General features: G+C 45.8%; 1 protein-coding gene across 3 annotated transcripts in view; it reads right to left on the minus strand.

Annotated features, from left to right (window-relative positions):
• TUBGCP6 (tubulin gamma complex component 6) overlaps window positions 1–25,471 on the minus strand; it is a 610,570-nt gene that overhangs the window by 294,361 nt on the left and 290,738 nt on the right. For all 3 annotated transcript variants that reach the window (XM_078678997.1, XM_078679005.1, XM_078679003.1), the window contains 2 exons: window positions 2,600–2,738; window positions 2,388–2,507 (listed from right to left, as the gene is read on the minus strand). In XM_078678997.1, coding sequence (XP_078535123.1) covers window positions 2,388–2,507; window positions 2,600–2,738 — 259 coding nt within the window. The remainder of the gene's footprint in view (window positions 1–2,387; window positions 2,508–2,599; window positions 2,739–25,471) is intronic.

Consider the following 25,471-nt stretch of genomic DNA (forward strand, 5'->3'; position numbering starts at 1 on the left):
AAGAAGAAGGCTCCTTCACACCTGTGTCCTCTTTCTGATCCTCAAATGAGAGTGCTATAGGACCGACCAAAGGCCCTCTATGGACCCGAGCGTCTTGTTGTAAAATGAGAAGAAAATAAGAAGAAAACAGCTCCCATAAACAAAAGCTCAGCTTAGAGCCTAGAAACCTAAAATGATCTCATTAAGGTTATGGCAACAAACAATGTGTCTGCACAGGGGTCTATGGCCATGAGAACCAGGATAAATAGAAGATTGCTGTGTTTGCAAAGTTTGTTGCTGAGCACGTAGGGCCAGATGGACAGCAATTGCATTTTGCGACTTGGTAATTGTGCCGCTTTGCGATTCCCAATTTGTGAGTCGCAAAATGCAATGTACAACAGTGTCTCAGACACTTTGCGATTCTCAATAGGGTCGCAAATTGCATGCCTGTGAGACGACGACCCGGCAACCCCAACCGCAACACAGCCCTTCCCCGAACCTACCTCCTTCGCTGCCACCGGGACTGTATCCCCGACCCCAGAACGCCATCACCGGGACAAACCTCACGGCTCCAGCCATAACCCGGAGAAACCCGCCCTTCTTTTTCCCCCAGGGGCCAACCAGAACACCGAGTCGGACAGACTCAAATCTCGCGGACGGCGGAAGCCCCGCCCCTAAGGCAGCGACAGAACAAGATAAAACGGCGAACCAGGAAGAGAACGCGTCGGAGATTCGTGGCAGGACCCTCGGACTGGAGGTGGTGACGACGAAGAAGCTGGAGACGGAGAGCAGACGGGCGAAGCAGACGTGTGGACCGAGGAGTGGTGGAGTCCGCTGGAGGTGGCTGAAGAGCGGCCGTAACTCACCTGGAGAGTTACGGCGGACCACGTGAGTGCCTTACTCCTTCCTATTTACTACTCGCTAGGAGTCCCTGTAAATCCCTGTACATATCTCCCCCTCTCTTTAGAGTCACGTCCCCTGCACTGTAGTATATCTGTAAAGCACCCCACTGTATGCCCTGCCATTCCCTTCACATTCCGACTGAGCACCCTTTCTTCATACCTACCTGTGTTCCTACCTCCCGATACCTCCCTTCCCTCACTGTCTCTTTCCGTCCCTTCCACAACACGTCCCCGGTGACGGTGAACGGTACAGAGTGTCCTGAGACTAGGAGTGGACTAACGGTCCCTTGTTTTCTCTTTTGCTTCCTACCCTCCGTGGATCCTCCACTTCACTGGAGCCTCCGTTGGAACACCCGGAGCCAGCGAGCTGCCTTCAAGACCCGGAGCGGAGCCCTTGCATTGAGCCTTCCTTGTTTTGGTTTCTGTGTTGCACTCTGTGACTATCTGCAAATAAACAGCGAGTATAGCACACTATATACGGCCTCCTCGCCTGCTTTTCCGGCCCGCTGCACACCCCTCCTCACAATGCCTCATCAATATTCATGAGGCAAGCACAATTTGCGACCCCATTGGGAATGGCTATCACTCCAAGGGATGGTGGCCTGCTAGGGTCAGCAGACCACCATGTACGGGATTACTTTTCACATAAGCAGGTTTTTTAAAAATACATCCCGTTTTCCTTGAAGGAAAATTGGATGCATTTAAAAAACAAAAATAAAACTTTTCAGTTTCATTTTTTAACGGCAAGCAGCGGTCCATGGGCCCACTTTCCTGCTCTTAAAAAATATTTACATATTTGGCTTCTGCAACAATTAGTGACTTATATATACGAGAGTTCATTGACCTAGGCTGTTGTACAAATTTACAAAGGAAGCATCAAACCAAAAATGGAAGTTATCTTTTTACACCAATAGTTTGTTGTAGCTCACAACCAGGCGTTAATTTCACACAAGATCTAGTTCAGGAGGGAGTCTGAAGCCAACCAGATCTATTTTTGCTTTTCTGTTGGACCTTCAACACTGAAGAATTGATGGTCATTTCTGACTCCAGCTCCTTCATGTGACAGGCAGGAAGCGGACATTACTGAAAATGCTGGGGTCAAAGCTTCTTAACTTGTCAGGCTATCACAGGTTTCCTAAGAGTGGATTCCCATAACATTTCTGCTCTTACATGCCATTACACAAGAGAGGTGGAAGAAATATCCATTCCTGGGTCGGAGAGAGTATACCTTATTATAACGTCTGAAATATTAAGCAAGAGGAGGAAGTAGAATTTACAATGGGAGGCTGTGGTTTACAGAGTAATATTTATATGCAGTTAGCATTTGCCTGGCATAACTGTTAAGAGTTTATTTACTAATGGTCAATACACAGCTGAAAACAAAATTAATTGCTTTGTTATTCAAATAAAGCATTGCCCTTTACATACTTCAGTCAATACATGTTCAAAAGTTAAAAGCAAATCCTGAAAGTGAAAAATAATCAGAAAGTGTGGGAGTAAACTAACCTGAGAATGCCCATTCGCCAAATGAGTGATCGGTAAGTCCATGCTGTCCTGAACTGTAGACTGTGAAAAAATGCGTACCTCTTTAGTCAACTCCCCTCTGAAAAATTGTTCAAGCAGCTCCTAAATTTAACAGTGAGAAACATTGATTACCAAATTTGGACAGTAACTATAATATATGTCTTGTTTATTTTAGTATTCACATTAAAAGGCACCTGGGTATTTCTTTCGTCTTCTGAAAGAAATTTGAGACGGGCTGTTTCCAGTTTGTGCCTCTGGATTTTCCACAAGGCCCTTCGCTCTTTACGTGCTGCTTCTTCAGATAATTTACTGTAATGCTCAATCAATTCCTGCCTAAAAAGCAATCATATCACACAAGACTGCAGTCAAAATACATATACACACTAGGCTGTATAAAGGTTTTAAAACATTATGCAACATTACAAAACCTGTTCTGATTTCCTGGAGAAAGATTGTAAAGGTGGGCAAAGCGATGGATGGAGTTATCCTTTCTACAACCTCCTTTGAAAGGATTCTTGAGAACTTTCTATAGTGTTGAGGAATTAAAATTATGATAGTTTGACAAGGACATGTTGTTTCTTGCCTATACTATCTGATTTATCTTAGCTCCTACTTGAGCCTAAGCAGAAAGGACAAACAGCAGCAGGCTTCATTTAACATTTCTTTCAACAAGCACATCATTTTCATTAATTTCGTGTGAATAAACTTGGTAAAGGCACACACATTTAATTGCCTATAAAAACACTTTTGATAAAAGAGAATCAATGGAGGACAGGGTGCATTCAATGTCGATTAGAAACCACCCTAACAGAGATCCCATGGACTGGGTCCAATATGGCAAATATATTTTAAAATTCCGTTTTCCAGGATCCCATATGTGGGCCGCATTGTACAGTGTTTCAAGAGATCCAGATTTAAGTTTGCTCATTCCAGAATCCATAGTTAGTTCTTTTAGAATGACACAGTTCTTAAAAAAAATTAATGTTTAATGGAATCAAAACAAAGGTTGGTACAAAAGTTTGAAAACTCTAATAAAAAGAGTTTAGAAGCCCCTAACAACTCCTCCTGCAGGCCGATTTAGGGCCAAATGTATGAAGCTGTTTAGTGGTCTCAAAGCAGTTACTGAACCACAAAATTGGTTAAGAAATGCATTCTAGAGGGGCGTTTTTAAGGTGCACCATTCAAGCCGCTAATCACAATTATGCCATGTATGTATCAGTGGTCTGTGCCCGTACTTTTTGTCACAAAGCATTGATGGGTTACAGACCCCTCAAAACCATTCTAAAAGGGACTCCTTCCCCTTAGTCAAAGTTAAAAAGAATGTTTGGGAATGGGCTCTCTTTCCCATGTCCTCTACTATCAGCTCCTAGTGCCACACTAGCATTAATCATGGCAGTTCACAGCTGCTGTGCTAAGATACGCGTGCAAAGACAACAGTTAATGGACAGAACGGTGTCATACATTCACCCCAGTACAGAGATCTGGGCCTAAATCCATCGTTTTTTTGCACTCCACACCACCCCAGTTCAGACATGGCCATATGCAAATCAGCCTTGACCCTGTGCCTCATGGGAACAGTCCAGTCTGAACTGCCAAGCCATGTCTTCCCTGGACCGGAATCAAGCAGCCTAGGACCGGTTTCTGGCTATCAGCCGTCTTCAGCCAGGATAGCTTGACTCCAGTGGCGCAGTGAGCACGGGACCCACATCTGCGCGTACCCTTCCCACATAGGGTGAACAGCAAAACAAACAAGATGATGGACGGAATGTTGCACAATGGCAAAACATTCACCCCCAGTCACAGATCTGGGTTTAATCCATTGTTATTTTGCTCACCAAGCAACCCCAGTTCAGACATGGCCATATGCAAATCAGGCTTGACCCTGTGCCTCGTGGGAACAGTCCAGCCCGAACTGCCAAGTCATGTCTTCCCTGGACCGGAATCAAGCCTCCTAGGACCGGTTTCTGGCTATCAGCCGTCTTCAGCCAGGATAGCTTGACTCCAGTGGCGCAGTGAGCACGGGATCCACGTCTGGCAATACCCTTCCCACATAGGGTGAACAGCAAAACAAACAAGATGATGGACGGAATGTTGCACAATGGCAAAACATTCACCCCCAATCACAGGTCTGGCTTTAATCCATCGTTTTTTTGCTCACCAAGCCACCCAAGTTCAGACATGGCCATATGCAAATCAGTCTTGACTGGATGATTGCAATATGTCAGGAATTACAAGCGTACTTCAAAGACTGTCATTATGCCGTGGGTGGAAAGTGTCATGCCATGGATGTGCACAATATGTTGCGAATGTCCACTATACTGTCAGGACCGAGCATTGTGCCAAAAAGAGGCACTAGCAGATTAAGGATGACCATAACATTGTTGAATGAGTGTTTGATTAACGCTATTTATTTGAAGAAATATCACACACCCGACAGAACCAATTGTATACTATTTCATGACTGCCCAGTTTCTGAGGGATACTGGGTTACCCCATTGTAACTTAAGCTGACCATAACATACCAGCAAGAAAATATTACTTTCTTGTTGTCCTAGTTCTGCATGCAGTACCACAGGATACTTTGTTATATTCAGAAAGTCAACCTGTAGTTGGGGGTGCTCAACTCAAAGTTCACAGTGGGGAGAGGTGTGGGGCCGCCGCCAAGGCAACTGACGCTGGAGGCTGGGGATCACAGTTCGATCCCCGGCTCCGGTGGCAGGGTCTGCCCAGCACCATGCGACTCTGGGCAATAGCTTTACAACGGCCCCCAGCATCGAGATACCCCTCTGGGGGTGATTTGTGTGCTATACAAGTACTGGTTTTACATTTACAGTGTGGTGATACCTTCCCGAATAGCACAAAATGCCATTTTGTAATGCATTTTTCATGTTTAAAAACTTCCTCTTACAAAGCAGTAAGATCACATTGCAGCACCTAGCTGAAAGAAATGAACTATATTATCCTAGATAACCTCTAACTCTAAGGCAGTGAAAGAGAAAATTAAGGTGCCTGTCAGGTTCAAAGCATAGGCTGCAGATAACACACACTGATCTTTTATGGAGCCAGCAGCTTCCATTTCCCAGCAGGCACTGCAGAGGCAATTTGCCTCACAACCCCAGTTATTTTTAAACAACCAAACATAATATGCTTACAAATGAAAAATACGTAAAACATCATTGACAACCGGCGCAGGGTTATTTAGGACTTCACAGTGGCTTCCTATGATGCAGTGCTAGAATTACAAGTATTTCCTTCTACACTGTAGGATCCTCACTGATAATCATAAACATGGAACACAATAGCAAGCACTTCCCCAATCCATATTTCCAATAAGCTACAGAAAGAAAAGTATTACTCTACGTAGATGGAAATATAGAACCTAAAAGAAATCTCAACCACATACATTTCTTACTGCTGCCTGACCTATTAAAGTTTCTGCTCTTGAATCCTCATCCAATCAATAATGCTTGGAAAAGCTGTGCACTGATCTCCATGAGGCCTTATCCGGGCAGCAGATGCTATGTTACCTTGTGTGGAGTTATGTTGTAATGTAATAAGTCCAGTAGCCGAAATGTAGAATAAAGATGAAGGTTTATGGATAACAGTTCTTAGATGGTCTTGTAGTAGAGAAGTATTCAGCCCCATGAGGAGCAGCCTCTCTACTGCTCAATCCATACTCCAACTGACACTCCACATCCAGGCATCCTCACATTCCATTACATCACCATGCACACCAACATTCCACAGCATAGTCACACTGGCTGAGCAGCAAGGGGAGAGAAACAGGAAAGATGCATTATGCCATAAACCAGATACAACAAGTTAGCTCTAGGTTTCCAAGTGAGAGGCTTGTTAGTTAACAGATAACGAAAAGCAATACATAAAACTATTTACCTGACTACTGTCTGCTTCCATGAAGTCATACCAGTTCTGAGTGGGCCATCTTTAACAATGTAAGTGGTTTGCCTTACAAACTTACTTAGTTTTGCACAAATAAAATGTAAGGACTTTTCTGACATCCAAGAAGTGAAGTTGTCTCTATGTTGGTGAATGACTGATAACAAAACACTGGTAGTGAGATTGTTTTAAATGAAAGGAGGAGGAGGTCTAATCAGTTGAAACATTTTCTTTAATCCTGCCAAGAAGTTGTTTATGACTGGAACCCTAAAGCAAGACCTTTTTGCCATCACTTTATGCATGCGGTAATAGTGGCATAATGGACTTTGATGGAAGTGTACTGCAATCTCGATTGAGCGAGGTGGAGCAAATAAGGAAAGATTACATTCTATTGACAGTTTATAGGTTCATGGTTGTTATTTAAGCACCATGTGACAAACCTCTTCGACTTAAATGCAGAAGACACAGTCGTGGAAGGATGCTTAGATGTTTTAAGAATGTTCCTACAGTCTAGTTGCAAACTCAAATGTCCTTATTGAATGATTTTAGGAGCCATGCTCCCAAATGCAATGACTTAAGTTGGGATGGAGAATTTTGCATTCTATTCTCAATAGAAGGTCTGTTTGCATGGCAACTTCTTGTAGGGTCTCAAAGAGAGTTCAAGTCGCCCTAGATACCACCACTGTCTCAGCCACTCTGGTGTTATTAGAATAATCTTGGAACTGGATAGCTCCAGGTTAACCAGCACTGATGAAACTAGTGAAATTGGAGGAAAAGCATAGTTGTAGGAGAGTTGGGTCGGCTTCTTATAGTTACCCCCACTTTTTGCTGATGTTTCACTGTTTTTCGACTTTAGTCTGGCTATCCAGGACCCCAGCCTAGCTGCTTCCTCTCTAAAATGATTCCATGTACTTTAGGTACACTCCAGATTGGATACTGAAGTACCCTTATGAGTCCCTAGTATATGGTACACAAGGTACCCAGGGCATAGGTACCCCAGAGGCCTACCAGGGTCTGAAGCATGTATTAGGCCACCCCTGGGCAGCCTTCCAAAATGACACCACAAGTCTGCTACTGCAGCTTGTGTAAGTTGGTGTATGCACCCCTTACTTAGATATAGGTTCCCTATATCTACCTTATATCACTGCACATGTAAACCTATCAGTCACCCTATCGGCAGGCCTTATCAATCCTGAAGGCAGGGTGCTGGGTTTTGTGTGAGAGGGTGCCCATGCATGAGCAGGGCCCCTATGCAGCCTTCGGAATCTACTCTCCGGGGTTGTTCTGTGATGCAGCCAGACCATATACTCTTAAGTGCATTATAACCTTGTGGTAAAATTCTAACTTTGGAATGGCTGCAAGGAAACATGTCATGTTTGGTGTCAAACACCTTGGAATCGTACCCCCTCCCCCCCCCCCCCCCCCCCCACCAGTCTGGCGGCAGGAGTATGATTCCACCCTCCTAGAGGGAGAAACATGGCATCACCGGTAAACCCGGTACCAGCTTAACAGTACCCTGGCATCACAAAATGGGTGCTGCAGCCACAGACACAAGTCTGGCCTCCTGCTGCTGGACGAAACTCCAGCAGGGGAGGCCTGAAAAATAGGTGTCCTGTTGTGGTAAATAAATAAATAATACCCTATTTTTGAATGTATAAATGAATAACAGATAGCTCAATAAATAAGAGTCAAAATTCGAGGTAGTAGGAGTTTCGCAGGTTTATTACAGCATAAAGGACAGGAACAGGACAACCTGCATAGGAATAGGATGGCAGGGCCCAGCAGCGCTCCTGGTGTCAGGATCGGGACAAGGAAAAGGATGACTTTTTTAATAACAGTGCATGAGCATATATACATAACGCAAACACATAGCATTACATTGCAATAGGCGTAGCAGTGGGTGGAGCAAAAGGCGTGACGCGTAGCAGTCGCGAAAGATAAGGGTGGAAGTGGGTGTAACAGGGCGTATACATAGACATGTGATGTAAACGTAACAGAATATGTCATGAATAGGGCGGAAACATTGGAGGGGGCTACCTAAGGAGCCGGGACCTCTAACCTGATGGTGCGCGCAAACTAGCAATGACGTATCACTAGGAGAAGCTGGGGGCTATGAACTCTGTGCTAGGAGCAGAGACTGAAGTCTGGAGAGTCAGGGCGACATGTACCTAAGCAGTATCTAGTATCTGATGTTTAGAGAACATGTTGATATAAACTAGAAGTTAGGAGGGGAAAGGCTGACTTGATTCTAAGACTGGACCATGCATTATTCTACATGTAGTACGTGATGAAGAATATTAAATGACCATTAAATGCAGTATTTCTCTAACGTGGAGACGTGAAGGCTAGACAATGACGGAAACTATTGATGCGATTCAGTAGCTTAGGAATGCAGAGAAGGAGGACTGAACTGATAACTGGAACTATAACATACTTTTGGCAGACTCAGAGGCAGAGCCAGGCTGAACCGGGCACTGTGAGGCAGGAAGTAAGTGAAGGGTCGAGGATACAGGTGGGGGCTGTATCGCTCCTCAGCGAGGCTTTAGGAGACAGGAGCTGAATCTGATGTCCGGGCCCTTTTGAGGCCTAGAAACGGGGACTTTACAATGAAATAACGTGCACACTGAGAAACGTGGCAACGTAACTTTACATAGGCCTGATATTCGTAGTATTCACGAGGACTAGAAACTGGCATATTAGAGATGGACACAACTATAATTGCGTCATTAATCGAACATGGGGAATGCATATGCATATTTAATCATGCACACATAACATATGATGGATGACACGTAGGGACACAGAGCATGGCAAAATTTACTTTTCCACATTCCCTCCTTGTCACTACGTTTCCATCAGGAAACATCAATATTCATGATACCATCTATCATTTCATACAGTATCATTTGCTCGTCTCGAATTATCCTGGAACGGGATTTAGAACGGGGCTTGGGACTAGGAATACAAGAGGTAGCACAAATGCCGCAAATCGCAGGGCCACATTGTATACAGAGACAGCAGCTGAATATGATCGCTACTGCAATACCTAGGAAGGACAATATTTTCCATCCCCATGCGGAAATTATATTCCAGAACCAACCGGACCATGTCCAGGTGCCTGGATCTTGGTGTAACAGATGGGCAATTTTATGGAGTCTGGTTATAGCTGAATAAACAGACGGCGCGTTATTTGGAATGAAAATGCAGCAACTAGATCCGATGACTCTACAGGCCCCGCCCCTATCGGCCAGTATGACGTCAAGGACGAGACGATTCTGTAAAACGACAAATCTCATAGCAGATTGCTCTTCAGTTAAATTACCTAGAGCAGAAGCAGTCTCATTGACTACTGCTTCAAGGGTTCTGGTTAACCTACGGATTAGCTTACTATTCTGGATAGGTCCTATAAAGAAAAAGAAACCTCTGTTGAAATCTGTATACTGTTCTAGAGCAGTTTCAGTATAATCGACAATTGGGGACTCCCTTCTATGTCTAACGTGTACTAGATGTGTGTTTCTATGATAATCAGGTGGGGCTAGGAAAACAGGTGGCAGTAGGAAGGCAATGTAACAGGTTCCCTCCCAACCGAGGGGCAGACGAACATATGCAGTTTGACCACAAATAAAATAAGAATGACGTGAAGCTTTGAAGATAGATTTCCCACTGTCACTATACTTGACAATAGTAGTACAATCACTATGTCCTACATGTACGGAACCATTATTTCGGACACATAATTCACCTCTGACTGGCAGTACTGAAATAGCAGGTAAGTCTGGAGTAGTATCAGACTGAACATTCAAGACCATGAAATTCGAAGAATAATTACCTAAATTATACACTTCATTTTCTAGATCTAACCCTGTTCTGTGGGGAAGACCTTGCTTGTCTGGAAAACATGTATTGTTAAGAAAAGACATATCTGTTGAGGATGACGTTAACGTGGACCATGCTCCACACGAACCATTATGTGAGAATGGATAAGGAAAAAGTGGCAGAACTCCCTTCGGTGTCTGGAAAGGGGGGAGTCGACCACACACCCAACAATTAGTGGCATTGCTGGACTGGTGTGAGTAATGTAACATGCGGATGAATGAGTTATTTCGCATAGCGAGGCGGTAAGAGAGTTCATGAGGAGGCAGATCACTAAACGTGTGCTCTACTGTAGCATTAGCAGACGTATTTACATGAAGAACTGGGAAATACAAGAAAAATGCATAACTGGTGCAGGAAATCATAATGCTGAGAAACAATATGAAACATAGAAAAACGATACATCGAATTGAGTTTTGACTAACTCTCTCACTATGGGGGTCTATTTTATACATGTCAGAAACAGTCTAACCGTTTCACCTAGGGGAGGACTTAGACAATCAAACTGACTGACTTATTTTACTAGACCGGAGTTTTAACTTATACTCCTGTTGCGGAGTTTTCTCTAACAGGGGAGGGTTTGTAGCAATGTCTTTTGCGGGACAGTCCTTGAGAACAATATTTTGGCAATCCTTCAAATCCTGGGAAACGTTCTTTAAGACGGGTTTCAGTCCATTAAATTGTTTTACATGAGAAAGGTGCACCCAGCCTTTGCGACCTTCCAACTTCACGGCTGTACGGGTGGTGGGGAGGACCTGTCGGGGCTCTTTCCAGCGAGGCTCCAGCGGACTTGATCTGTCGAAATTCCTCACCAATACCATGGATCCTGGAACGATTTCATGCGGTGCCACCTCGGTATTGTCTGGAAATGCGGCGGCAACCTGTGAACGACATGAGTTGAGGGCAGACATCAAGGAAGCTAGGTAATCTGTCAGCATATTACTTGAAACATCGGTAATACTTCGGGGTCTAGGAGTACCCCACATGTTAGGGGGGCGGCCGAAAACGACCTCATACGGGGACAGACCTGATCTGGAATGTGCGACCATGCGCATATAAAATAAAGCGACTGGCAGAGCTACTAGCCAGTCCACACCTTTTTCTTTGCATACTTTGGCGATACGGATTTTCAGAGTCTGATTATGTCTCTCTACAAGACCGGCTGCTTCAGGATGGCGTACACAATGAAACTTCCACTGGTACCCTAACAACAGGGAAACATGCTTCATGAGTTCAGATGAGAATGGCTGACCGTTATCAGAATATACGACTCTAGGGAGTCCATAACGGGGGAAGAACTCACGAACCAACTGCTTGGCAGTGGTCGCGGCTGTGTAATCTGGGACTGGATATGCTTCTGTCCACCTGGACAAAGCGCATACAACTACAAGGATATACTTGAAACCTCGACATCGCTCCATCTGAATATAATCCATCTGGAGGACTTCAAAAGGGTGGTCAGGGGGCTGGAATCCACCTTGTTCCACCGGGACACTTTTACCTGGATTAAACTGACAACATATCATACAGGTACGGACTTTCTGCTTGGCTGCAGCTCGTAAATGCTTGTTGAACCAAATGTTCTGGATACTGTCTAACATAGCTTTTTCTCCTAAATGTGCTGGACTATGTGCGGTATTAATAATGACTTGAACCATAGAGTCGGGGAGAAACCATGTGGCTCTACCCTTCGTTAACCATCCTTGATCTGTCTGGACCCCTCCTTGTTCGGACCATTTCTTGATTTCTTCGGGAGTAGCATGTAACTGGATATCTATGACATCTTGTGTAGGGTCCTTAACTCTCATGCATGTAATCGGATCTGGAGTGTGTGTCATGTTAACTGGAATGTCTAGAGTCTGTGCTGTGAGCTTGGCTGTGCGATCTGCTAGATCGTTACCTTGAGAAATGGTGTCAGTAACTTTCGTATGTGCTTTGCACTTCATGATAGCGATAGATGTCGGTAAATGTATGGCATCTAACAGAGCTTGAATAAGGAGACCATGCTGAATCTTGGTTCCATGAGAAGTCATGAAACCTCTCTCCTGCCAGAGCACTCCGAAGTCGTGTACAACTCCAAATGCGTAGCGTGAATCTGTGTAAACATTAACTTTCAAGTTCTTGGCGTGTATGAAGGCTTGTGTCAGAGCAACTAGCTCTGCTGCTTGAGCGGACAGGGTATCAATACGGTGTGTTTCAATAACTTCAGTGTCAGTAGTCACTGCATACGCGGCGACTAGTTCTCCTGTACTTGTTCTCATACATGAACCATCCACATAAAGTGTCAGGTCGGGGTCTAGTAACGGAGTATCTGTCAGATCTTGTCTTGGCTTTGTCGTAATGTTAACTACTTCCACGCAATCATGTGTGGCTGGATTTGAATTAACTGATGGTAACAGTGTAGCAGGATTTAAAACGTTGCAGCGTCTGATTTCTATGTGTGGCTGGAACAGTGTCAATTCATAACCTGTTAAACGTGCAATTGTCAAGTGCTGAGTTTGTGTTCGGTTTAAAAGAACTTCCACGGAATGTGGAACTTGTACTGTCAAGGAGTGTCCTAAGACTATGGAATCACTTTGTCTGATAGCTAGTGCTGTGGCTGCAACTGACTTGAGGCACGCAGGCAGAGCCTGGGCTACAGGATCTAATGTGCTCGAAAAATAAGCACAGGGCTTGTATTGTCCTGCTTGATCTTGTGTGAGAACAGATAATGCTGTACCTTCGCGTTCAGTAACGAAAAGTGTAAAAGGCTTACTGTAGTCCGGTGTCGCTAGAACTGGAGCTTGGCATAGGGCTTTCTTTAACTCATTGAAACTAAGTGTATGTTCAGATGTCCAAGGGAGGACAGTCGATACGGCTGCCTCCTGTGTCGTTAACTGTATCAGTGGCTTGGCTAGAAATGCATACTGAGGAATCCATTGTCTGCAATAAGAAGTAAGGCCGATAAAAGCACGTACCTCCTTCTGGGTCTTGGGCTGAGGAAGACTCGCTATTAACTGGATACGGTCTGGTGTCAACTGTCTACCCCTCTTGGACAGTAAGTGTCCTAAGTAGACCACTTGCTGGACACAGAATTGAAGCTTAGAAGGGGACACCTTGTGCCCCATCTCGGCTAGGAAATACAGAACTGTCAGTGATGCTCGCTCGCAAGCACGTTCAGAACGGGCTGTGATCAGTAGATCATCGACATACTGGAGCAGGGCAGTGTCAGTTGGCATGTGAATGTTGTCTAGTTGTCTCTTGAGTGCTTGACTGTAAATACTAGGACTTTCTGTGAAACCTTGAGGAGCGCGTGTGAACATATAGCTCCTTCCATTTAAACAAAATCCGAAAAGGAACTGGCTGTCTGGATGAATAGGAACACTGAAAAATGCGTTCTTGAGGTCTATGACAGTGAAGAACGTGGCTTCGGAATCAATGGCCGTTAATAGGGAAGAGATGTCTGGGACAACTGGGTACTGCGGAATAATACATTTATTAAGCTCTCGTAGGTCAATCACTAATCGATATACTGGGGGTGCATTTGGATCAGTACGTTTCATGACTGGAATGATCGGAGAATTACATACATTGGAGTCAGTTTCTACAACCACTCCTTGAGCCATGAGCTCGTCAATAATTTTGGATAAGGCTGCTACAGCCTCAGGTGGCAATCTGTACTGTCTGATTCGTGGTAACACTACACCTGGCTTGAGAGTCACACGATAGGGTGTGATTTGCATGTAACCTACATCAGTTGGACCTTGCGCCCATAAGTGCTGCGGGACATTAGACAGTCTTGAATCAAAATCTCGTAATACATAGTGACCCTTAAAGTCACGTAGGAACAGACGTATTCCCTCTGGGGAACAGCATATAACTGCACCTAACTCTTTCAGTGTTTTAATGCCTAATAGATTTTCTGGACATGACTTAGTAAGTAACAGATCAGTAGTGCGGGACAATGGACCTACTTCTAGAGAAACTGGTTTTGAAATCTCATTTACGATAGGTTTTCCTGAAAATCCAAGGGAAACATTTCTTGAGCCTGAGAGCGGAGCCCCTGGAACTTCGGCGTGACTAATTGTGGTCCTACTTGCCCCTGTATCAATCAAAAACTTTCTGTCTTTCCCTAATACTTGACTGTGAACATAGGGACCTTCTTGATCTACAGGTATCTCGATGAGAGGCAAGCCTACCTCCCTCTCTAGGCTGTTTCATGAATACTGCTGGTACTCTGTATACTCAGACTGTGCATACTGGTACATCTGCTGTGTGACATGCTGTGTTGCAGCGATAGGCTGCGGAGCTGTAACTGTCTGTGGCGCATTCTGTGGCTGAGGAATCTGTGAAACTTGTTCTTGTCTAGGCGGACGTGGTCTTTCTTTAGTCTTACCAGTAGCTATGTTGTGTTTCAGAACTGCACACTCGTTTATAAAATGACCTGGCTGTTTACAATAATTGCAGTTCCCTTTAACGGGAGCTGCAGGATGACTGGCTTGATTTGGACCCCTCTTCTGACTGTCTTGAGGAACAGATTGTGCAACTAGTACTTTCATCTTCGTGTCTTTCATACGTTTTCTTTCGTGTTCTTGTTCTTCTCTGATTCTATTCTGGTGGTATTGAAGCATCTGCAACATCTGGGACGGGGTATTAGCTTGCCAGGTACTTTCGACTTTCAAAACTCGATTTTTAATTTGTGGGCTTGAATTCTCGACTAATTTAGTAACAAAAAGGTGAGGGTATGACTCACTACTTGTCTTGAGGCCACTGTTGATGCTAAAACATTTTTCAAATCTAGAATAAAAATCACTAATATCTTCGTCTTGTTTCTGTTTACAGGCTGAGATTGCATCCCAGTCTTCTTTTCTAGTTGTCAATAATCTGGGTAAAACTTGTATTAATAATTCCGGTAATTCTTTACATTTATCTCCAAGACCGGTACCTGGTACTCGTGCCTTATCTTCAGCTTCTAGAACTGCCCAATCGATCTTTTTCTCCCCCACCTCCCATTCTTTTTCCTTGAGCTTTTCATACACCCCTGCGGGCAGCAGAACCTTTAACATTTTAATTATATCTGGATACGTGTATTCTCCCATACGGAGCATGTCTTTTAATTCTCTATGGAACCCTGCTGGATCTTTGTCATGACAGGGAATTAATTTCTTCATCTCGAGGAGTTCCATCTTTGTAATCGGAGTGTAAACAAACACTCGTTCTAGTTCGCCACCCGTTCCTCTGACTGGGTGGACTTCTCGTAACGGATTCTGTCTCTCCATGTAAAATGGTTTACCTTCTGGGGGTGAGGCAGGAACAAAATGCGGGTTCAAAAACGTTCTATATTTGTGACGCTGTTCTAGAATGACACTAATTAAATCGGTACCTAGACCTTTCCATCTATACTGGAGTAACTCGTTCAGGACATCATGTAACGGGCCTGGATCAGAGTGCTGACCCTCATACAATGTAATGAGGTGCTGAATCATATACATACCCACCAGTCGTTGTTCGGCTGGGGGCATTTTCAGAAACATCTGTGCCACTATTTCGTCTGGAAAAGTGGTAGAATCAGTAATCCATCGGACTGCTGATCGGGCTAGTTCTTGTTCATGCATGGTACTTAACTCACTGTAACCGATTCGTGATTTCAGAATGTGATCGGTAGCTTGGAATACTTGTTCTAGAGAACCTTGTTCTGGTGCTGGAGAATGAAAAATAGACTTGTGTTCTAGGCGTAAATGGCGATCTGGAAATCTAGATTTTCCTACATACGCTATTCTGGCGGGATTCTCGTCCTCTACCTCTTCAGTATCAGAGTTACTTTCTTTCTCGCTTACTTGTGCTGCTTTACGCTGTTCGTGTAATTTTATTATTTCTTTACGGATTTTCTTGTACATACTCTCCATAGCACCGACGGTCTTGTGCTTACCCTCGGCTATATTATCACTCCACCTTGTCAGGGTTCTCATTTCAGCCGGATCTTTAGACGGGTAATCTTGTTCTCTTATTAGACAATTGATCAGAAACTTTAATATCATGAGCTGGATCTCGGCTTTCCTTTGAGACATGGCCTCGCTAATACTTTCTGGATCATCCCCTGTACGGATGAAACGATATATTCTGTCTAGATCTTCTTTCATATTCGGTAAGGTGACTAGATACTCGGCCACCTTTCTTACGCGGAATGAATATAAAACCATATTATCCTCGCCTGGGACTGGATCATAGCCGCATTCGGCAAGGGATTTTCTTATTTCTGCTACAGTCTGATGTCTGGGCGTACGATGTGACGCTTGTGCATGTAATTCGGCTGTCGTTAAACGCTTGTGTGGCGGCGGGGTTTGAGGAGTACCTCCCCCTGCGGCCCCTAAACTAGAGTCGTCTACTGAGGCTCTTCGTCCTGGCAGAGTGGGAAATGGAAATGTAGGCTGGACTTGTATGGCGGGCTGGACCGGGGGTACCGTAACAGGTACTCCGGTGTCTGGAGGAGCGGGAAGTGCCTGATTTACAGGGACTGGCGGAGCGCGAACAGGATTTGCATATTCTGGGACTGTGTCGTCCAAATAGGACGAAATAAAAATATCAGCTGCGGTCTGTTTGTGACGTAGTTTGGTCGGAACTAATGGTGGCGGGAAATTACTGGATGCCTCTGGGGTCGCTTTTGGCAAGCCCTCGGCAAGGAGAGGATACATACCCCTAATAAGGGCATGCCTCTGTCTGTCTGACTGTTCGGCTTTGACTTGTTCACCTATCTCGATTAGTTCTTTTTCTTGTGCTCGTTCTAAGGATTCTCTACTTAATTCTGACTTTCTGATTTCCTTTTCAGTTCTTTTATGAGCTTCTTTGCGCCATAACTCGATGGCATCTTTCTGTGACTGTCTGGCTTTCTTTTTCCATAATGCTTCTTCTACTCGCATGATGCATTCGGCATCCCATGTACCCGATACGGGCCATCTATACTTTTCTTCTAACTGTTTGGTATACTCTACCCATAAATCTAGATACAATATGGCGCTTATGCCATGCTTCTGATACATAAAATGACCTGGACTGTCCCTAGGCGGAACTGGAACTGCTGCTTCCAGCAGACCCTTTCTGGTTTTTAACTGACGTAATTTCGAAAAGAGCGGCATGACTGAACTATAATCTAGACACAATACAATACACAATAAACACGATACTTATTCCCCATTCATACCACGACATTAAAATACATGAAGAACATTTAAAAATAACAGTTCGAACAGAATACTACCTGGAATACGGAACACAGAATACATGAATTTTCTCGAGAACAGAACTGACTAGAACAGGAACTAGATGCACTGCTGAAACAGTACGAAACTTACCGGTCTCATAAAGAGACACGTCAGGACCCGCATCCACCGAAGTGGACACTTCGTTTGTGGGTCTGTGTACCACCAACCCACGGACCAGAGTCAATTAAATTGACCCTGTCTAGATACCACCCCAGTAATGGTACTCACCGGGCAGCAAGAACGGAAGGCCTCAGACTGGACGGGACTGCTTGGACGTCGGACGGACGAACTTCGGACTTCTGTTACGGGTGGGCCTCCGGATACCTCGGACCTTGAACTCTCGGCTTGGGCTCTGGTCGGGACTCGCCGCGTTCCTCCACCGTCTCGTTTGGATGCTGGACCGCCTCCTCCGTCTCCTCCGTGGGCCTGAGGGATACTTGAAGCAGAAATATCTGCCGGTGCGCAGAAGAGTTCCGTCACGACTGCAGAGGGTCAGGGGGTCGGCGTGGCTTCACCGACGCGTGGGGAAAGGGCAAGTCCCTGTTCGGGCGCCATTATGTGGTAAATAAATAAATAATACCCTATTTTTGAATGTATAAATGAATAACAGATAGCTCAATAAATAAGAGTCAAAATTTGAGGTAGTAGGAGTTTCGCAGGTTTATTACAGCATAAAGGACAGGAACAGGACAACCTGCATAGGAATAGGATGGCAGGGCCCAGCAGCGCTGCTGGTGTCAGGATCGGGACAAGGAAAAGGATGACTTTTTTAATAACAGTGCATGAGCATATATACATAACGCAAACACATAGCATTACATTGCAATAGGCGTAGCAGTGGGTGGAGCAAAAGGCGTGACGCGTAGCAGTCGCGAAAGATAAGGGTGGAAGTGGGTGTAACAGGGCGTATACATAGACATGTGATGTAAACGTAACAGAATATGTCATGAATAGGGCGGAAACATTGGAGGGGGCTACCTAAGGAGCCGGGACCTCTAACCTGATGGTGCGCGCAAACTAGCAATGACGTATCACTAGGAGAAGCTGGGGGCTATGAACTCTGTGCTAGGAGCAGAGACTGAAGTCTGGAGAGTCAGGGCGACATGTACCTAAGCAGTATCTAGTATCTGATGTTTAGAGAACATGTTGATATAAACTAGAAGTTAGGAGGGGAAAGGCTGACTTGATTCTAAGACTGGACCATGCATTATTCTACATGTAGTACGTGATGAAGAATATTAAATGACCATTAAATGCAGTATTTCTCTAACGTGGAGACGTGAAGGCTAGACAATGACGGAAACTATTGATGCGATTCAGTAGCTTAGGAATGCAGAGAAGGAGGACTGAACTGATAACTGGAACTATAACATACTTTTGGCAGACTCAGAGGCAGAGCCAGGCTGAACCGGGCACTGTGAGGCAGGAAGTAAGTGAAGGGTCGAGGATACAGGTGGGGGCTGTATCGCTCCTCAGCGAGGCTTTAGGAGACAGGAGCTGAATCTGATGTCCGGGCCCTTTTGAGGCCTAGAAACGGGGACTTTACAATGAAATAACGTGCACACTGAGAAACGTGGCAACGTAACTTTACATAGGCCTGATATTCGTAGTATTCACGAGGACTAGAAACTGGCATATTAGAGATGGACACAACTATAATTGCGTCATTAATCGAACATGGGGAATGCATATGCATATTTAATCATGCACACATAACATATGATGGATGACACGTAGGGACACAGAACATGGCAAAATTTACTTTTCCACACTGTCACGGGGAGGTGTAACCACCTCCCAGACAGGCTTTAGTGTATTGGGGCTGGGTGGGTGCACTCCAAGAGTGCTTTGAAGTCAGCACTGGGGGCACATTTGGTGTCCCTGTGCATAGCCCAGTTCATACCGGTTGCAGGGGCTACCAGCCCCTGCTCTGGCGCGAAAATAAGACAAAGGAAATGGGTGTAGCCACCCCTCTTTCCAAACACTCCCATAGGTGGGTCCCCCAGAGTTTGTCCCACCCCTTCCTTGGGTATAAAGAAAGTAGGAACCCCTGACTACAGGTCTTTAGATTTACCTGGATGAAACTCTGATAACGAATCCTGGAACTTCGACGATCTGCACGACGCTGGATGACTGAAGAATCTCCCTTGGAGTAAAGGAGTGGCAGGTACCAAAGACGCATCTGACCTGTTTGAATCTCCGAAGCTCCCGCCGGACTCCGTAGAATTTGCAACACTGGCGGTGGATTTCCAGACTTCTCAGAGGCCGATGGAAAGTCGGAACCCCTGGACACCATGCATATTTGCATGTGCATCTGTTTCTCCACAATACTTGAGGCTGTGCATTGGGTTACTTGTAGCCCAGACACCGAGCAGCATTTCCACCAAAGACTGCTGGCCTACACTCCACGAGTGTTCCGTGAGCTGGCTCTTTATGTTTTCTCTCGAGGTACCTTCACGATCCCTGGTCCGTCGACTGGTGGGTCCCTGAGAAGGCAACTTTAACTTTCCATGGGCTTCCCTGGTTGCTCCAGACGTGCCCTGACTCTCCATCGCTTGGGGATTCCCCTGGACCTTGCTGGTCCACACCGAAGCATCTTTTCTTTTCCTGCGTGGGGTGCTGTTGCCAAATCTTGTTGTGTTCAATCCGAGCACCGACGCCGCAGCACACAACATCCTTCGTGGGACAGCTCGAATCCAGCTCCTGGCCGTCGTTGATGCCTCCTGATCCTCGTGGCTGCAGAGTCAAGCTTCACCTCTTCGCACCTGAAGAACCCGATATTGGTGGGCATTCGTCTATTGTGCCCCTGGTCACTGGCAAGTGACCCAGACTCTGTCCCCTCTGCTTTCAAGTTCCTCACATTTTCGATCCAGGCTTGGATCAAACAGGACACTTTTCTTCTTCACGGTAGCAGCACTTTGCAGCAGATCGTGGCGATTCCCAACACCATTTGACACCCATGCACCCGGCTTCCCAGGGTGAGGTAACTTGAGTACTCTGGTGCTCCCATGGGAGTTGGCCCTAGAACCCCTTAAGTCTAAAGGGGCTTGCTCAAATTCCTCTCCTAAGTGTCCTTAATCTTTAAAATTCCAACCGCGACTTCCCTCATAGAAGCTAACGACGCTCGCAGCTGTGTTCTCACACTGCACATGTCCCCCATGGGTCCCCTGTGTCACTACCTTGGGTGGTACAATGGGGTCCCAGCGATTCTACAGGCTTTAGGCCTTGGGTATAGTCAAGTCGTGGTTCTTATACCACTTTCTTAATATATGGTTTGCCCCACCCCAGGGGCCCAGTGTATATTGTGCTATTTACTGATGTTCTATTTTGTTTAAAGTGTGTACCTTGCTCTGTAATCTCATAAAAAGGTTACTAGAGAGTGTTTAGTAATAAATACATATATTTTATATATACCTGGTGTGGTTCTCCTTTCATTTAGCCGTTCAAGAGATTACAACCTGGTAAACCCAGCTACTTTACACTCCTTCAAGACTTAGCCTGACGCTGCTCTCCATAGATACCACTAGGATAGCTTTCAATAAAGGTTGTCTTAAACCTATCATCAGTAAGGGTTGTTTGGACTGGTGCAAGGTGCTCACTATAACTAGTGGACAGCATATGCCAGGCCAACTTCTCACAATGGTGACATATTTAAAACCGATAGATCAAAGGGGCATTGCCCAAGTACTCAGGTTCCTACATTCTTGATGCGAAGCTTGGTCATTTTATGTTTTGCCCGATGGTGAATACATTTACGTCAGAAAAACACTAGTCCTGAAAAATGTCTATCAAGAACCCCCGGCTCTCATTTCTGACTGTCTGCAATCTGCTTAGAAGATCTGTTTGGCAGATCTTTTTGGCATATGAACTGCTTGAATTAATACATTGGTCAGCAGCCAATCCCAAACTGAGACTCCAGTGAGAGAGTCCTTGACCTAGTGTCCCCTGCTTGTTAAAATAATGCTTAGTCGTAGGATTGTCAGTTTGTATAAAAATCCTGTTCGCAATCACAGATAGAACAAACACTTTCAAAGCTAGATTTTTTAAGTCGATCATAATCCTTGCACTGGGATATCTTGCAGATAAGCACTCCATCCTGATAAGGAAGCATCTCCCAAAAAAGTACAGCATAGAAGGTTTTGAAAGAAGAGAATTCTCATTATAGGTTTCTTCTCTTGTACCATCATAGCAGAGACGGTTTGACTTGTGCTGTAGGAACTACCTTTCCTCCCAATCATCCTTCCATAGGGACCATTGCTTCTCTAGGCTATGCTGTAAATATCTCATATTAAGAATTGCATTGGGTACTAGAAAAATGCACAATAGGATGGACCACTACAGGAATTAAATCTGTTGAGCTACTGGATGTGGGATTTGCATCAATCAATGAAATTTCTGTAAAATAATACAAACTCTTTCCACAAAGGGACACACTTGTCCCTTTCGAGTGCCTACAGTTGCTCCTAGGCTGCCAAGAAGCTATACTGGTGACAACGTTGATTTTCCAAGGTTGATATGCAAGCCTAGAAATCCTAACAAGTTGGCTGCGGTGTGGTATTCCAACTATGCATGATGAAGAACTTGGGCCTTTATTAACCAGTTGTCCAGGTAGGGATAGATGCAGTGGCGTAGTGAACCCCCTGCTTTCACAGCTTAAGTGGTGGTGGTGCTGACACCGTTATTTACGAGTCTTGACTGTTTGCAGACAGCCACTCTTAAAAACATTGAAAGGGAAACTATAACAGGGGAGGAGAGGAGACAAGGAGGCCCACATGGTGAAATCCTTAGGGAAAGAGAGGAAAATAGTTTGCAGAGGTATTGCTTCCATGGATGCAGTAGGTGCAGTGACGCGATGCCCATGGGCCTAAGGGGCCCACTGGCCTCTGACACTTGCTATATTTTATCATTTGAATACCAAGTGGGAGCCCATTTTTTAGTTGCACTAAGAGCCAGAAAACACTGGTTTCACTACTGAGACTGTGTGAGAGAGAGAAAGAGGGAGGGCTGAAAGGAAGAGTGAAATGAATGACATATTCAAAGAAAGAAAGAAACTTACAAGAAGACCAATATGCAAGAAAAGATGCATGCACGGGTGAAAGGATTCATGGAAGGAAATTGAAAACAATATCTGCAGGGGAGGGTGAAACAATAGCTGGAATGAAGAAAGGCTGACTCAATCAGTGAATGGACAAATGGAGATCTGGATGGATGAATTGATAAATATTTCAATCTGAAGTTAAGTGGAGACAGACTCTGAGCCTGCTGAGGACAAAGAAAAACGATGTCTGAAACAACCACTGCACTCGCCGCCTGCGGCCCGAGTTTGAGTGGCTCACCGGTCACAGCAAGGTCCCCCTACACTCCAGAGTCTGTGTCCACCACGGGTTGACCCCTCCAGGACTTCCCGACGTGGCCTGCAGCCTCTGCAAGGAGACCCCCCAACAGTGAGTGGCTCGGTACGGTGAAATCCGACCTCAGAAGACCTCAGAAGACATGCCTGCATCCAGCCGCCCTGCACCCTGGAGAAGAGAACCCAAGGGGCATCTATGTCCCCGAGCCCTCCAACATACCTGCCCAGCTGTTGGTTCATCCTGGAAGTCTTCCTGGACCGAGCCAGCAGCCAAAAACCAAAACCGAAAATCCCCATTTAAAACAACAGGGGACCCAATGCCAAAACAGCACCCTGCACCCGGCCGCCACTGTGGGTGCACCTTGTGTGCTAACTTGGAGCCCCCTTTACCCTGAGCTAAAGTCCAGGAGCTTTGCTCCCACAACTTTGTGGTCTGCTCATGAGCAGCCACCAACTGGAGGCCCCCAAAACCCATCGGATAACATTGGGCCAATCACTTGGCACCCGGCTGCACTAGTGCCGCTGAAGGGTGCTTTGAGAGTGCATCCTTGACCCTGGGGGAACACTGGTTCTAACCCGAGAATACCAACTCCAAAACCTAAGTACCTACCGATAACACGGTTTTGTTCCATAGGACTGCACTGATTGCTTTTCTGTGAAAAAATCTTTTAAGTGTGGAGTTGGTTTGTATGAAACTACCCTCTGATAATGCCTTACTGCTCGCCCACACTACCACAAATAGAGAGTAAGGTATTATCTACTGTTACCTCTGTCGACTTTTGGTCTTCCACTGGACTCTGTGGACACTATATCTTACTTTGGTATAGTATGTATAGAGACAGCTTCCTACAGTCGGGATAACTGTAGGCATCATTAGATGCCCTCCACTAGTGTTCCTCACAGGGCCTTTCAGGCAAATAAGGCTCTGTCTCCAATTTGGACTGTCTGGGTCCCATCGGCGCCGGTCTGGCTCAGCATATAAGTCAGGAATCATGATAGTGTCAGCCCCACCGATGGCTGTCAACAGCGCCAGGAACAACACCCGTGAAACCGACCCTGAAGGAGGTTGGGAAGTCGTGGCTGGGCCGATCCATATCCACTGAAGAATCCTGAGGGACCAAGAGGTGCAGAAGGTGAGCTCACCGGCAGAAATCCAGTAGGTGGCTGTTAGACCTAGGGGATCCTAGACTACATAGGGTAGCCTGGCACAGTAGTGGACACAGCTAAACTCAAGGCATTGGTTAAGTGCTTACAAGACCCACTCACAGTAACTCAGTGATTGACCACTAAAATAAAAGACTCAACACCAATTTTGGAAAAATACCAGTACCTTTTATAAAAATAATATGACTCTGTTTCTTATGCAAAATAGGTTTACAATTAGCTTAGCAACATCGCACATATGTTACACCAACCTTAGTATATTTCACACTCTAGGAAGACTAATTCATAGGTACAGTTCCCTTGTAATAAATGATTATCACTCCCACAAAATTACTTCTTCCAGCAGATATCACAGCAAGGAATATTCACTATACAGGTTACACATTTACATTACAGACCTGGCATGTACATTTCATTACCCTTCTGTTCTCAGAGATCTGTTCCAGCACGTCAATCTCTTACCCCCAACAGCGCTGTTCTCAGAGGTCACAGCCCACTAAAAAGCTAAACAGGAGACAAGAGGTGTTAATACGGCTTCCCCTTTTGTTTACTTAGTGGCTACACCGCTCTGATAGTGAATCTAACTCCAGGGGTTTAATGGCTTGTAGAGATCCTGACAGGGAGTTCCAAACTTTAATGTATTTCTCTGGCCCAGTCCCTCAACCACTGGCACAAGTACTTAAACCTAGCGGTTCGTGTCTGGAATCAGCGGCCAGGAGTCAAGTTCCCCCAAGGTCTATTTGGAAGGCCTCAGCGCTTCGTAACCAAGTTTGTTTTCCAGTCACCGGGGTTACCGAGTGCCGGCACAGCCGCCTCCCGCTCCCTCACTTCCCGGCTTACTTTTGGGTTGAAGGCGAGCTAGCTGGCGTTGCCTGCTTCACGCGGTGTCGGTGGTGTCTTCCAGCAGTCGACGTGGGCGTGAGGAGACAGGGAAGCCTACCCCAGTCCGAGGCGCTCCACCGAGGCGTCCGATGCGGCGCTTCTGCCTCCTTCGATGTTCCCGCTGACTGGGACTCCGCCGCGGCGCCCCTCTGGTGACGCGGCCGGCCCTTCCTGACTCCGCCTTGCGCCCGCCTCCTCCGACGCGCTGGGTGCTTCTTACCGGTTCCGGCTTGGCGCACCTCTTCTGACGCGACGGCGTCCTTCTCCGCTTCACAGGCGATCAGCTGGGCTCTCCACACACGCCTCGCAGGCGATCAGCTGGGCTCCGCCTCACTTCCAGTGACGTTTCTTTCAATCCTCTCACGGATAACTGGTCCCTGCAAACGCATGTGGGACAGGCTTGACTGACGGCGCTTTGAGCAGGTATGCACCACAGCTGATTCCGCTTGGCTGCAATAACGAGGGTCTTCTCCCAACACGACCCGGTTCTTCAAACTGAATACAAAGTCTCTGGTCACACTTTATGGCTGGTGTGACAGTGGGGTTCGGTCAGCCTGAAAGGGGGCACTTCCCAACACGCGACAGCCGGCCCACAGGTCGATCTGGTCACCTCTGGTGCGCAATCCTCCTCCACAAGTCGCCTCTCTCCTCACTGGTCACTC

This window comes from Lissotriton helveticus, chromosome 1_1 (genome assembly GCF_964261635.1).
Source record: "Lissotriton helveticus chromosome 1_1, aLisHel1.1, whole genome shotgun sequence".
In the NCBI taxonomy this organism is placed as follows: Eukaryota; Metazoa; Chordata; class Amphibia; order Caudata; family Salamandridae; genus Lissotriton; species Lissotriton helveticus.